Source organism: Dasypus novemcinctus, chromosome 8, assembly GCF_030445035.2.
Source record: "Dasypus novemcinctus isolate mDasNov1 chromosome 8, mDasNov1.1.hap2, whole genome shotgun sequence".
Lineage (NCBI taxonomy): Eukaryota > Metazoa > Chordata > Mammalia > Cingulata > Dasypodidae > Dasypus > Dasypus novemcinctus.
The window spans coordinates 97,555,765-97,569,564 of record NC_080680.1 but is presented as its reverse complement, the minus strand read 5'-3'; the positions used below and the strand labels follow the sequence as shown (position 1 = coordinate 97,569,564).

Sequence of the window (13,800 nt, the reverse complement as noted above, 5' to 3'; positions counted from 1 at the left end):
TGAAGGTGGACCCAGCTGCACACCAGGCCATGCCATGCCTCAGCCCCTGCCCAACTGGGGTTGGACACACGTGGGCTCCCTCTGGACCGAGTACCCCCGGGAAGCTCCCCATCTCCTACCTGCGTAGCCAAATGGTAGCATGGTTCTCTGAGCCTCAAAAGTGATCTCCTCTTCACTCTATATCGCCTCCTGTTGGGGGAAGCTGCCCAAAGGGCGTGCAGTGGAAGGAGAAGGACTGGAATTGAGACCATCCACATAGCAAAAGGCCTTGAATGCCGTGTGAAGGAGCTGGACCTCTGCCATGTGGACAGTGGTTGGTTTGGGAGTCAGGTGGTATGTGTGATGGGGATGGAGCCATCCTATATCATGATCAAGAGCCAGGCCTCAGTTTACCGGGACTTAGCCCAGGGGCCCATCAAGGCCACAGCCTCCTCTTACACAGGCCCTGGACAGGGGAGGCTGTGGCTGGACATCTGCAGCCTCCTGCCTACCCACCTCTCCAGGCCCTCCATAGCCCTGCTACCTTTGGATCCCGGGCTGACTCCCACCTCCCACCATTTTACCCACTGCAGCAAGGGCAGGGCTAGGGAGGAGAGGAGGATGCTCTTTCCCCAGAGGTTTGATCCCGTCTTCCCCTGCCCCCTGCCTTCAGACTTGACTGGGTCAGCTCTGGTTGCAGGAAGCCTGTCCTTAATTTACTGCTCTCCACTGGGGCAGGGGGAGGTAGTATGCTGGGAAACAGCGAATCGAGGAAAGCCGTGGCCCTTAGAGAGGGCACAGGAGAGGCAAGAGGCAAGATGCTCGGACAGTGTCCTTCCCCGGTGCTGTTCCTGAGTGTGGGGCTGGCATGGGACCAGAGTAAGATCTGCAGGGGTCTTTGCTCTTGGGAATCATAGTTCACAGCTAAGAAGAGAGAGTTCAAGGTGCTCGTTGCAGAGGGAGTTGGAAAGCAGAGCCCCCGCCTCCCCGTGGGCCTTGGGAAGTGGAGGAAGCCATTGGGGGACAGGTAGAAAGTGGTCCACATTGCTGGGGTGACTTCCATTCGAGTTGCCCTTCTCAGAAACACTTGGGAACTAGCAGGGTGTTTGGGGTGACAGGCAAACAATCGCTCCTGATAGAAACTTGGGCCAGGGGAGTCAGGCTTGCCACATTCCCAGGGTAAAGACTGCCTCTCCCTCGGGCCCAGGCAGGCTCTGCGGGGCAACTCAGCAGGCCCCTGCCCTTCCTCAGGCTCTGCTCTCCTGGGCGCGGGTTTCCAAGGAGTGCTCGTTCTGGGACTTGGAGAAACTTCACCCTCGCCGTCACCAACTCCTCTTGGTGCAACAAGAGGAAAGGGGGTGCCTAGGAAGCAAGAGACCTGGGCCAGATCTGGTCCATGGAGCTGTGTGGCCTTGACATTTTTCTTTTCTTTGCCTTGGTTTCCCCTGATGGGCCCCAGCTCTCAGGGGTTTCTCTTTATCTCAGCACTGGGGCCTCACACCCACCCCAAGGAAGGCCTGTTGGCTTGAGCAAGAGCCAGGGCAGGGGCTCCGGGGCAAGATGAAGTGCTTTCCCATACCTTAGTGTTCAGGGATTGGGATCCTTGAGCTGGTCTGTAGGTCAGGAAGGGGTCCTCAGGGCAGGCCAGCGGTAGCTTTTCCTTGTCCCCTTCTGTGCCTGCACTACAGCTGAACTCTTATTCCAAGAGCCACTGTCATTTCAAAGGGCCCAGAGTTGTGCAAGGTGGAGTGAGAAGATTTCAGAGTCCCGGAAATCCAGGCCTGATCTGGCTGCCTTGCAGGCTTCGCTCCAGGTGGCCTCTGACTTGTCACCTTCCCCTGAGCCTCTGTCTCTCCCTGCTTTCCCTTTTCCTCTCCTCTGAGTCACAGGTCAGCTGTGGGTATGACGAGATGGGGGCTCCAGAGAGGAGTTACCAGCTGGGTGGGGGCAGAGGGTTCATTTTACAGCCCCTCCACGGAGTCCGGTGGGGAGATGCTGCTCAGGCCCTGCCCCCACAGGCTTTCCCCCAGCTGCGTGGTGAGCCCTCGTGGGCACAGCAGGTAACAGCTGCCCTCTGAGGAAGTCAGACCAACAGCAGAGCGGGTCTGCTGCCCTGAAGTTGCCAAGGGGACCGTGGCACTACAGTCTGCCGTCCCAGGGCAAGATCCCTGCCAAATGGACAGCAGTCCCTGCTTGCACCCCCCTAAGCACGGATCGCTCACTGCCTTCCAGGGCTGGACAGCCTCTGCCTCTCTCTAGTCCTTCCCTGTGGGGCCGCACAGAACAAGTCCTGTATCTGGTGTGGAGACCCCTTCAGAGTAACATGTGGATAGTGGCAGTTGTTTGTACCACGGAGAAAGGTGGCTTTGTCCAGTCTCTTTGGGCCTGATGGGGGTAGGGGTTGGGATGGGGACATCAGGGGTGTTTCTGTTGTGTCCCCTCAGCCAGGCCTGGTCAGGGCCAAACAGGGATTTGACGGTTTGGGTCTGACCGCGGTGGCAGGACATTTGTGGCTCCGTGTGGCATGCCTTTGCCCAGTCCTGCCTCCCCTGTCCTTTGACCCACTCTGATGTCACCTCCCCTCACCACCTGTCCTCACTCCCTGGCAGCCCCCGAGGGTGGAGACTGTCTGCTCCTCTCTGGGTCCCCTGCAGCTTGGCGATGAATGAACCTCCAGGAGCTGGGGCTTCTTTGGCCAGGGATCAGGTCTGGAATCCAAGGATCCTACCGGCCAGGTGAGCTCAGACCCCATTGTCCTCACCCTCCTGCCTCCCCAGGACTTTCTGACGGATTTGATGATGTCCGAGGTAGATCGCTGTGGGGACAACGAGCACCTCATCTTCCGGGAGAACACGCTGGCCACGAAGGCCATTGAAGAGTACCTCAAGCTGGTGGGCCAGAAGTACCTGCAAGATGCGCTAGGTAGGGTGGGCGCAAGCCAGCAGGGGGCCGTGGTGGAGGGTGGGTGGTGGCCACCAGGTCCTCACTCCACCCTCCTGCCTGCCCGGCCACAGGTGAGTTCATCAAAGCGCTTTACGAGTCGGATGAGAACTGCGAAGTGGACCCAAGCAAGTGCTCAGCCTCCGACCTCCCTGAGCACCAGGGCAACCTGAAGATGTGCTGCGAGCTGGCCTTCTGCAAGATCATCAACTCCTACTGGTCAGTGCTGGTGCCCGCGACCCCCTGCTTGGGCTAAGGTGCCCACAGCGTGCCAGGCACTGTGTGAGGCCCACGCAGGCTCTGTCCCACTCAGGCCCCAGGACCTCCGTGAGGGAACTCTAGTACCTTATTCCCAGTTCATAAACAAGAACTGAGGCTTGCCGGGGAGAGTGAGTGATATGCCTGCAGCTTCACAGCTTCTGTTCGTGGGCACTGAGATGGGAATCCACCCTCTGCCTGACCCCCATCCTGGTCCTTCCTGGGCTCTCAGAATCAGGGGTGTGTATGCATCACGTCATATTTATGGCGTTAAAGCAGAAGGATCCTGGCCACGCAGTCAGTCTACACACTTTTGTATGCGCCCTCTGGGTGCTGGGCGCGATGGCGGGTGCTCGGGCAGCAGCAGTGAGCCAGAGCTAGACTGACAAGGCCCTGCTCGGGGCAGGCAGGTAGGTTCACCTGAGACTCCGTGTCCATTGAGGGCTACGGTGCTCATGCTGTGGGCTTGTGGTCCACGTGCAGATGCCTGTAGAGAGAGAAAGGAGAGAAAGGAAGAGAGAAAGGACTGGGCTATAAATAGAACCGGGATCTGCAGGCTGCTGCCGGCCCTAGTAGAGGGCCAGGGGTGGATGGGAATGGGCTGCACAGGCAGGACCATTGTCAGGGCCAGAGCCAGTCCCTGGGAAGGTTTGCCAGGCACCTGCTTGGTACCGGGGTCGTGCATGTGTGGTGGGCAACTGACCAACACCCGGACAGCTTCGCAGTGCGGTGAGCATGGCTGCCCAGGAGGCCCACTGGTCAATCCCAAGCAGTGAGTTTATGTTCCCACTGGATGGCCTGCCCAGATTGTATCCCGCCTTTGCTCCAGCTCAGGGCCTCCGTGCCCTCACCCCACCCCAGCCTCTGTCCTCAGCCCCTGTCCTGACACCACCTCCCAGTGAGTCCTCACGCTTCCCTGATTGGGCCTCCCTTCCCTCTCCACACCCCACCTGGACACACCTTGCCCTTCCTGCTTTAAGGCCTTATGCCTGGCTCCCCTGGCCGCCTCCATGTCATGCCTCCTGGGTACCCTCTGCCACAGCCCTGAACCCACTGGAATGGGATTGTGCCTGTGTCCAGATCTGTTTCCTCTGCATGCTGGGAGCACCCCGGAGGCAGAGGGCCCACCAGCTCGGAGCTGGGCATACGAGAGAACTCGGGAGTTGTTTGCTACTCCTGAGGGACAGCCCTGATAGCTGAGCTCAGTCTTGGAAGGGGCAGGGGGAATGGCCAGTGGGTAGGGTGGACACCACCTCCTCAGGGCTCTCTGCCCCTGAGCTACCCAAGGTTCTTGCCTGATACCTTGGGGCTGGGCCAGAAATTTGCAGCTTTCACATCCCTGGCCCAGGGTGAAGGGCAGCCAGAGTGCCCTGAGCCATGGGGCTGCACATTTCCCATGTCTGGGATGGGCAGGTTTCATCCTCTGCCCCCATGCTCCCAGGAGGGACTGAGGTGTGGGACTAGGAAACCAAGTCCATGGACAATGATTTTCTATTTTCTCTTTCTGGTATTCGTCAGAGACATCTCTCTGTTCCAGATAAGGCCATCAGTAGAAAGTTGCTGCTCAGTGCCTGCCCTGTGCCCAGTCTGTGCCACCCCAGGGTTCAAGGCCACCCACCTTTGTGGCCTTTTTAAACCTACCCTTACTGCTTCTTCCAGCATCCACTCCCAGAGAACCTGCTGGGCCGGGGACTGGGCCAGGTGTTGGGCTTGTGGGGGGAAAGCAGTTAAAGTTGATTGAGCTCTCTTAGGACCTTGGAGTCTCCGCCTTGAGATAGCTCTGTGAACTTGCAGGGCAGGCCTCATTCTCAGTTTAAAGGTGAGGAAAAAAGACCAGCAAGTCTCATCCTGAGCAAGTGACAGAGTCAAGAATAGACTGGGTTCAGGAAACTCTGAACATCTCTTTTAGGGTGAGGACTAACTGTGGCAGGCTGGAAATGCCTAGTGGAAATGCCCATACCCTGACTCATCAGCTCCTCCCACCAGCCCTGCTGCAGGCTGATACCAGGCTCAGCACTCAGGTGCCCTGGCCCAGCTCACACCCCCACGCTGGGTACCAGGCTCAGTGCTCAGGTGGCCCGGCCCAGCTCACACCCCCAGGCTGGGTACCAGGGCCAGCGCTCAGGCGGCCCGGCCCAGCTCACACCCCCAGGCTGGGTACCAGGCCCAGCGCTCAGGCGGCCCGGCCCAGCTCACACCCCCAGGCTGGGTACCAGGCTCAGCGCTCAAGCGGCCCGGCCCAGCTCACACCCCCAGGCTGGGTACCAGGCTCAGAGCTCAGGCGGCCTGGCCCAGCTCACACCCCCAGGCTGGGTACCAGGCTCAGTGCTCAGGTGGCCCGGCCCAGCTCACACCCCCAGGCTGGGTACCAGGCCCAGCGCTCAGGCGGCCCAGCCCAGCTCACACCCCCAGGCTGGGTACCAGGCCCAGCGCTCAGGCGGCCCGGCCCAGCTCACACCCCCAGGCTGGGTACCAGGCTCAGAGCTCAGGCGGCCTGGCCCAGCTCACACCCCCAGGCTGGGTACCAGGCTCAGCGCTCAGGTGGCCCAGCCCACCTCACACAGCTGTCCAGAGGCAGAGCTGGAGTTGGAACTTGGGCTTCAGTCTGCACCTGCCTGACAACCTGGCTCACCCTTGTGTGCCCCTCCACAGCGTTTTCCCACGGGAGCTGAAAGAGGTGTTTGCCTCGTGGCGGCAGGAGTGCAGCAGCCGAGGCCGGCCGGACATCAGCGAGCGTCTCATCAGTGCCTCTCTCTTCCTGCGCTTCCTCTGCCCGGCCATCATGTCGCCCTCGCTCTTCAACCTGCTGCAGGAGTACCCCGATGACCGCACTGCCCGTACCCTCACCCTCATCGCCAAGGTCACCCAGAACCTGGCTAACTTTGCCAAGTGAGTGTAGCATCACCTCCAGCAGGCGGTCGGGAGCAGGGCTGGAGTCCACAGGGAGCCCATGGACGTCTCTGACCCAGAGCTGGGCTGGGACAACAGGCCCTGCTTTTTGTACCTGTCACCCTCTGTCCTTCCCCTCTCCCTTTTTTTTTCAAAATAAAATCACCATACCCCTACCCCCTCCTAGAGAAGTACGTAGACACATTTAGGAAGTATCAAAGCAGAAAGTAGCCATCATCCATCATCTTCAGGTAAAAGCATGCCATTTTGGTCTGTTTCCTTAGTTCTTAAAAGTGATGACATGAGATATTTTTTCCTTCTGCTTTTTTGAATTAATGTCTCATCATGAGGATTCTCCTGTGTTCTTAACATTCATAAACCTCACTTTAAAATGGATGACTAATATTCCTCCAAGGGGAATGGCCCATATTTACTTAACCAGTGCCTTGTGCTTGGGCACTTGGGATTTTGACTGTCCTTGTTTAGTGCCATCAGGAATGTCTGTCCATAAAGCACTTCTAGTATTTTCGGATGTGCCCTTGAAATGAGTGGGCGGATGGGCTGGCTGGGTCATGTCATTGTTCATTCACAAAGTGTGTACTGAGCCCCGTTCTGGGACCATTGCTGTGCTGGCGTCTGAGATGAACCAGGCTTGGTCCTCCCGGAGGGCAGTGCGGCAGCAGGGGAGACGGGCTTGCAGTTGGAAGCAGGGCAGTGACGGAGGACATCAGCGAGAGCCATGTGCTCCGGTCTCCTAGGAGGGCCCTAAAATGAGGGGGGGGGTGCTTTTTAGAAGACGCGGTCCCCAAGCCACATGTCATCAGTGTCAAGGAAGGGTCAGGAGCAGAGGCAGGTATGCCAGGGGATAGTGTGGCGCCATGGCATTCTTGGGTCATCAGAGGCCAGCCTGAGAAAGAAGAGATGAGACCAGAGAAGATAGCAGAGACTTAAAGAGTAGCCGGGGCAGTGGGAGCCACCAGAGGGCTTTAAGCAAGGGAGAGGGTGGCTTTCATCTGTTCAGCATCCTGAAAAGCTCACCCAGACACCAGTAGAGCTGGGAGGAGAGTATAGCTGTGCTTCAGGCAAAAAGGGTAAGGGTTAGAAGAGGGGGCAGGTAGGAGGGTGGTGGAGGAGGCAGTGGGTTAGAAGGGGCAGGGGCAGGGGGTGATTAGAAGATGAAGTCAGCAGGCCTTGCCAGTTGGGGGTGACAGAGAAGCGGGTCACCGTGGGCTGGCTTGGGTATCTGGGTGGATGGTGGTGTCTCCACTTGGGGTAGGGAGCCCGGAGGAGCATGGATTTTGGGTAGTGGTGATAGCTTCAGACTTGGCCAGGCTGAGTAGGAGGGTCTCCCAGGGGTGGTGCCTGTGGGTGAACACGTTTGAAAACTCAGCTGAGTGTGGGCCAAGCGTGGATTTGAGAATCTTCTGCACATGAGGCTATTGAAACTTGGGGGCAAAGAGGAAGGGGGTGTAACTGCAGTACATGGGGACTCTGGGACAGTACAGGTCTGGTGAGAAGCGATCCAGAAAAGGGTCACTGGACTTGGCCATGAGGAAGGGGTCCTCTAGCGACCTGGGCCAGAGCAGACAAGACACGGTTGGCTGGGGAGGGAATGAGGTGGAACCGGGCTGCAGTGGGTGACGAGGGATTGGGGGCTGAGGCACCTGGGTGGCTGGGAGGAGGAGGGGCTGTCTCAGAGAGGGGGAGCTCCTGGACTGGGGTCTGCTCCGGCCCTGGCCATTTACTCTGTTCGCTCCCTCTGACCAGGTTTGGCAGCAAGGAGGAGTACATGTCATTCATGAACCAGTTTCTGGAACATGAGTGGACCAACATGCAACGCTTCCTGCTGGAGATCTCCAACCCCGAGACCATCTCCAATACAGCTGGCTTTGAGGGCTACATCGACCTGGGCCGCGAGCTCTCCAGCCTGCACTCGCTGCTCTGGGAGGCCGTCAGCCAGCTGGAGCAGGTGCCTGCCATGTACTGGGGGCCAAGATGGGGCAGCACCCAAGGGTCTGCGCTGTGTGGCGTGGGTCAGGAGCCCTGCCTGGGCATCAGGAGCCAGCGGCTCTAACGCAGGCTCTATCAGCATGCACCAGGGCTCCCTGGACTCCACTTTCTTTGTGGGCAAGTACCACATTCCAGCAGTACCAGGGTGCTTCACCCCACAGCTCTGCCGGGGTAGGCCCACCCTGGGCCCTGGGGCTTTGGGCTTTGCCTCCAGGGACACAGTTTTTAGTGGATGGAATTTCACATATAAAGGTGTATTCCCTTCCTGAGTGCATTTAAGAAATATGACCAGACTGGTTTCCTTTACCTGCTTCACCTAAAATATCCTTGCTCTGGATTTTGAGGCCACTGATGTGAAAAGGAGAGACTGAAGGTGCTGCACCCCCACGTCTCAGGCAAGAAGTTGTAAACTGAGAATTGCCCTTGACCGTGCATTTGACAGGATTATTCCCTAGCTGCAGTCACCCAGAGTGAGCTGTCCCTGGCCTGGGTGTTCCTCTAACTGTCACTTGGCCCCAGCCCCCCAGCACGTCTGTGCTGTCCAGTGCTCAGGAAGGTCACTGTAGAAAGGTCGTGTGCTCTGTGCCCACCTGGAAGGCACCTACCTCCTTGCCCTGTTCCCTAGAAGTGACCACTTAGAACACTTGAGCCTGCAGCCTCCTGGACATCCTCTGTGCACATGTAAATACACACACATAAGCACGGACACATGCTGTTTTTGTTTTTCTTTCCCTTTTTTCCTTTGTTTTTAAGTGAGAACTTATGTGTACACTTCCATATGTGTGTGTCTAACCCAGTGCTCTGGATGTCCCGCACTGCTGCTGTGACTTTGTTAAAAGCCACAAGCTATCCCATCATACGAATATTCAGTTTATTTCCCCAGCCCCCATTGATGGATGCTTAGGTTAGTTTCAACTATTTGCTAAAAACAGTCAAAAAGAACAGTTGCCGTCAAAAGGAACAGTTTTTGCTCATTTATATCCACTGCCCTTTGGCTGTGAGACGCGCAGGAATAAGAAATGCAAATGAGAGCCAAAGTCCTTCCTCCTTCCCTCCCAGCCTGAGCCCTGCATGGCTGCCAACACCAGCCACTCCAACCATGTTGCTTACCAAGCACTGCGCTGGCCACTGGCACTCGTATCTGCACGGCAAGCCGGGAAGGAAGGCAGAGGACTGACTGTTGTCATGCAGCTGATAGTGGTGCAGCAGGGACCTGAGGCCAGCTTGTTTGCTTGTCAAGTCTGCCCTACTGACTACATGAGTTTTCAGTCTTTATTTTTGCACAAGGGCTTGGGTGGAAGTCAGCGTGTACACAGGGAAGGTCGGGACCGCTCCCCCAGCCCCATGCAGCCTGGAAGCTTCAGCACCATCTGTCTAAACCGTCACAGTGAGGTGCCCATGGGGCCAGGTGCTGCCCTCTTGCCCAGCGTCTGTCTGTGGTTTTGTCTGACGGGTGTCCGGTGGTGTCTGTGCCTGGACTGCCTCATCTGGGCTCAGGTTCAAGGGGGCCAGGCTGGGACTGGGTTCACCCTGTAAAGAGGAGTCTGTGGGGAGATGTGGGGAGTGCTGGGCCTCCGTGCAGGCTTTCCCCTCTGTGGGGGACAGTGAGCAGGGAAAACTTGGGTGAGAGGCTTGACTAGGTCAGCGATTTTCCCTGTGAGAAATACCTGGGGAGCTGATTGGAAGATGCGTATTTGCAGCTCCCGGTGCTCCTCACTCCTCCCAGACCTACTGCATTTCTGACTCACCCCTCCCAGGCTGCAGCACCTTGTCGTCCCTGGGCGGTGGCCCCAGAGGTCATGCCTATCTCTTGGCATGTCTTTGCAGAGCATCGTGTCCAAACTGGGGCCCCTGCCTCGGATCCTGAGAGATGTCCACACAGCGCTAAGCACCCCAGCCAGCGGGCAGCTAGTGGGGACCAATGACCTGGCCTCCACACCCGGGTCTGGCAGCAGCAGCATCTCGGCCGGACTGCAGAAAATGGTGATCGAGAACGATCTCTCTGGGTAAGAGCGTCCAGGCGAGCTGGGCCTGGTGGGGTGCATGCAGCCAGGGCACGGCCCTTCTGCTGTTTCAGGTTGGGGCAGAGGGTATCTAAACAGGTGTCTACAAAACAAGTCTGAGCGAGACTCAAAAATGTGTTGTTCAGGCTCTAAACAGTGAACTGCCTTTGGGAAGGATCAGGAGAGGCTTCCTGAAGGAGGTGGTGCAGTAGTTTTCATCCTTTTAGAAAAAAGTAGCATTTCCATCGGTAGAAAAGGCCTTCTGAGTAGTGAGAAGAGCAGAAGCAGAAGCCTGAGAAAGACACCATGATGTGCTGAGGAGCTGGTCCCAGACCTGAAGGCATCTCCACATCACACGGTGCTTGTTAAAGTGCCTGCTCTCCAGCCCCACCCTGGGCACGAGTCAGGATCTCGGGAAGAGGAGCTTAGGGCTGTGTGTTTGGATCAGGAGCTCAGGGGACTGCCATGCTTTGAAGCTGGGAACCCCAGCTGCCACCCAGAGACCGGCTATTGGAGCAGCAGCGTGCTCAGTGTAAACGAAGCACAGTGGAGGAGGAGGCAGAAGGTTCTGATTGCTTGAGGCAAAATAGGGCCGTTTCTAAAAAAAAAAATTTGGAGTTGACATGAAGCTGTTTATGCTCCATTCCTTCACTCTCATTCCCCACAGGGCCCCCCCCCCCCAATACCAGCTTATGAGAGCCTGGAGCAGCAAAGTCAGGACTTAATCTTAAGTGGGGGGGGGGTGTCGATCAAGAACCTCGGGGGGTGGGGAGTACAGGACACAGATGACCCAGGAAAAGGCCCGAGAGTCAGAGGTCGCAGTGATGAAGTGCTGCAGCACACATCCCCCCGCCCCCCCCCCGCAGGTTTCGGGGAGTCCAATCACATAACCTGTCAAGTGAATCAAAGCAGGGCTGGGGAACAAGAGTTCAGGTGGAGACACCCTGAGGCTGAGGAGACGGCCGCGGAGAGGTGGGCCAGGCCTGGTTCCTCCCTGCTCGCCTGCCTGCCAGCTCTTCTGGCCTCTAGGAGCGCTGCCCATCGCAGGCCCAGCCAGCACCACCTCCCCATCCTGAGCCCCGCTCTGGGAGCCCCAGGTCTTCCCTCACAGCCACCTGGCCCTGCCCCAGTTGTGCCTTCTTCCAGGGAGCTGGCTTCTTGGTGGGGGGAGGGGGTGTAGAGTGAGGAGGGGCCGTGGATTCTGGTGGACTGGTGGTACAGCCTGCTCTTGCAGCCTTCAGACGCCTCCCCCCAGAGCTGTGCCCTGGATGGAGCCGCCTCTGATTCCCTGTTATTGCTGGGAATGCCAGTCAAACGAGGGAGTGGCAGCATGAGGTTGTGCAGGGGCGGTTCCATCAGGCCCCCGCTTGGTTAACAGTCTGATTGGGAGCAGGAGGGAAGAGGAAGAGGCAGAGGCAGAAGGAGAAGAGCCCGAGTGACTGGAAGTCGGAGTTCTCAGTGCAGGACCCTGGGATTGGAGAGAGCTGCTGGGTTGTGGGTTTGGGTTGAGCTAAGGGGAGTTCTCCAGAACACTCCAGGCCCCAGAACCCATTGTTCTAAAATGCAGCTCAGCAGGAGAAAGGGCCTGCCAGGCAGCCTGGCCTGGAACTAGCAGCTCAGCCCCTGGAGCAGAGGTTCGTGCAGGTTTTGCAACAGACCATCGGTCACCGGGACTCTCCCATCTTTGCTGTGCCTGCACCACCCCCTTCCCCCGCTTCCCGCAGCCCTGGCTCAGGCCACCAGGCCCCGGCAGGTTGGCGGGTGCTCTCGGTTTGGACCCGCCTTGGCCGCATTCACAGTTCTTCTCTTCCCCTTCTTTCCCTGTGTGTGCTTGTCTCCCTGCAGTCTGATAGATTTCACCCGGTTACCGTCTCCAACCCCTGAAAACAAGGACTTGTTTTTTGTCACAAGGTCCTCTGGGGTCCAGCCCTCACCTGCCCGCAGCTCGAGTTACTCGGAAGCCAACGAGCCTGATCTCCAGATGGCCAACGGCGGCAAGAGCCTGTCCATGGTGGACCTCCAGGACGCCCGCACGCTGGACGGGGAGGCAGGCTCCCCGGCAGGCCCTGACGCCCTTCCTGCTGATGGGCAGGTGCCCACAACTCAGCTGGTGGCAGGGTGGCCGGCCCGGGTGGCCCCAGTGAACCTCGCAGGGCTGGCCACGGTGCGGCGGGCAGGCCAGACGCCAACCACGCCGGGCAGCTCCGAGGGTGCACCAGGCCGGCCCCAACTCTTGGCGCCACTCTCCTTCCAGAACCCCGTGTACCAGATGGCGGCTGGCCTGCCGCTGTCACCCCGTGGCCTCGGTGACTCAGGCTCTGAGGGCCACAGCTCCCTGAGCAGCCACAGCAACAGTGAAGAGCTGGCAGCGGCCGCCAAGCTGGGCAGTTTCAGCACCACTGCCGAGGAGCTGGCGCGGCGGCCCGGGGAGCTGGCGCGGCGGCAGATGTCACTGACTGAAAAGGGCGGGCAGCCCACGGTGCCGCGGCAGAACAGTGCTGGCCCCCAGCGGAGGATCGACCAGCCGCCGCCCCCGCCCCCACCGCCACCCCCTGCCCCCCGGGGCCGGACGCCACCCACCCTACTAAGCACCCTGCAGTATCCACGGCCCTCAAGTGGGACCCTGGCGTCAGCCTCTCCTGACTGGGCTGGCCCTGGCACCCGGCTGCGGCAACAGTCTTCCTCCTCCAAGGGCGACAGCCCGGAGCTGAAGCCTCGGGCAGTGCACAAGCAGGTCAGTGCCGTTGGTCAGAGGGCAGGGCTGGGCTCTCAGGCCCGGTCAGGCCGTCACAGCCCATGTCACGCTCCTCCTCTCATTTCACCTCCACCTGCACCCAACTGCCATCCCACGCTGAATGATGCGTTCATCCCCATCCCACCAGCCTGCCACACAGCCTGCCACCCCATCCGCCCAGGCCCTCCTGGCCCGTGTGTCTGTTCCCATGAACCCAGAGACACTGTGGCCTTGGGGAATGCCAGACCCCTCTGCCAGTTCCCCCAAGCAAGAGAAAGAGAGCGAGGACCCACCCGTTCCAGTTCCAGGCCTGTTAAAGCCCCTCCCCAGGATAGGAATGAGCCTGTTCCCACACTAGCCTCTCGCCCCCTTCCCTGAAACACTCAGGGGCGGAGCCGGCCTCTAGACCTCAGCTGCCCAGGGTGGATGGGCATTCCCTGGCCTCCAAGGTGCTGCACGCAGTGCGTGGGACGTCCGCCTCTCTGCTTGGCCTGCCTTGGTGTGCCCCCCCGCCCCGCTCCCTCCCATCCACCCCCACCCCCTGGGTGGCGGGCTTATTTGCTCTCACTTGGCAACAGGGTGTGGTACTCAGGAGGGGTGGCCTGTTGGGCAGATAGAATTCCCTGGGTCAGGGGCTGCCTCAGTTCCCTCTCTTCCCACCGTGCCTCTGAACCCCCAGTCCCTGTGGCTTGCATGATGCCACTCCCTGCCCATCTCCCTTCTTTCCTTCTGCCTCCTCCAGGCCCCTCACAGCTGTGTTTCATTGTAGGGCCCTTCGCCCGTGAGCCCCAATGCCCTGGACCGCACGGCCGCTTGGCTCTTGACCATGAACGCGCAGTTGTTAGAAGACGAGGGCCTGGGCACAGACCCCCCCCACAGGGATAGGCTAAGGAGTAAAGAGGAGCCCAGCCAAGCAGAAAAGGTAAAGCTGGACCCTGGCAGATGGGGACAGGGCGGGGCTGCCTCCCTGGGGCAACTGGCAGAATT

The 13,800-nt window shown here is 59.0% G+C and overlaps 1 protein-coding gene across 19 annotated transcripts in view; it reads left to right on the top strand.

Annotated features, from left to right (window-relative positions):
- The window catches only part of DAB2IP (DAB2 interacting protein), a 195,398-nt gene that overhangs the window by 169,683 nt on the left and 11,915 nt on the right, over window positions 1–13,800 (top strand). For 12 of the 19 annotated variants that reach the window (XM_058302443.1, XM_071217022.1, XM_071217023.1 and 9 more), the window contains 7 exons: window positions 2,757–2,901; window positions 2,994–3,138; window positions 5,830–6,066; window positions 7,834–8,035; window positions 9,904–10,082; window positions 11,925–12,813; window positions 13,583–13,735. In XM_058302443.1, coding sequence (XP_058158426.1) covers window positions 2,757–2,901; window positions 2,994–3,138; window positions 5,830–6,066; window positions 7,834–8,035; window positions 9,904–10,082; window positions 11,925–12,813; window positions 13,583–13,735 — 1,950 coding nt within the window. The remainder of the gene's footprint in view (window positions 1–2,756; window positions 2,902–2,993; window positions 3,139–5,829; window positions 6,067–7,833; window positions 8,036–9,903; window positions 10,083–11,924; window positions 12,814–13,582; window positions 13,736–13,800) is intronic. The other 7 variants (XM_071217024.1, XM_058302442.1, XM_058302436.2 and 4 more) reach the window with 3 other exon arrangements.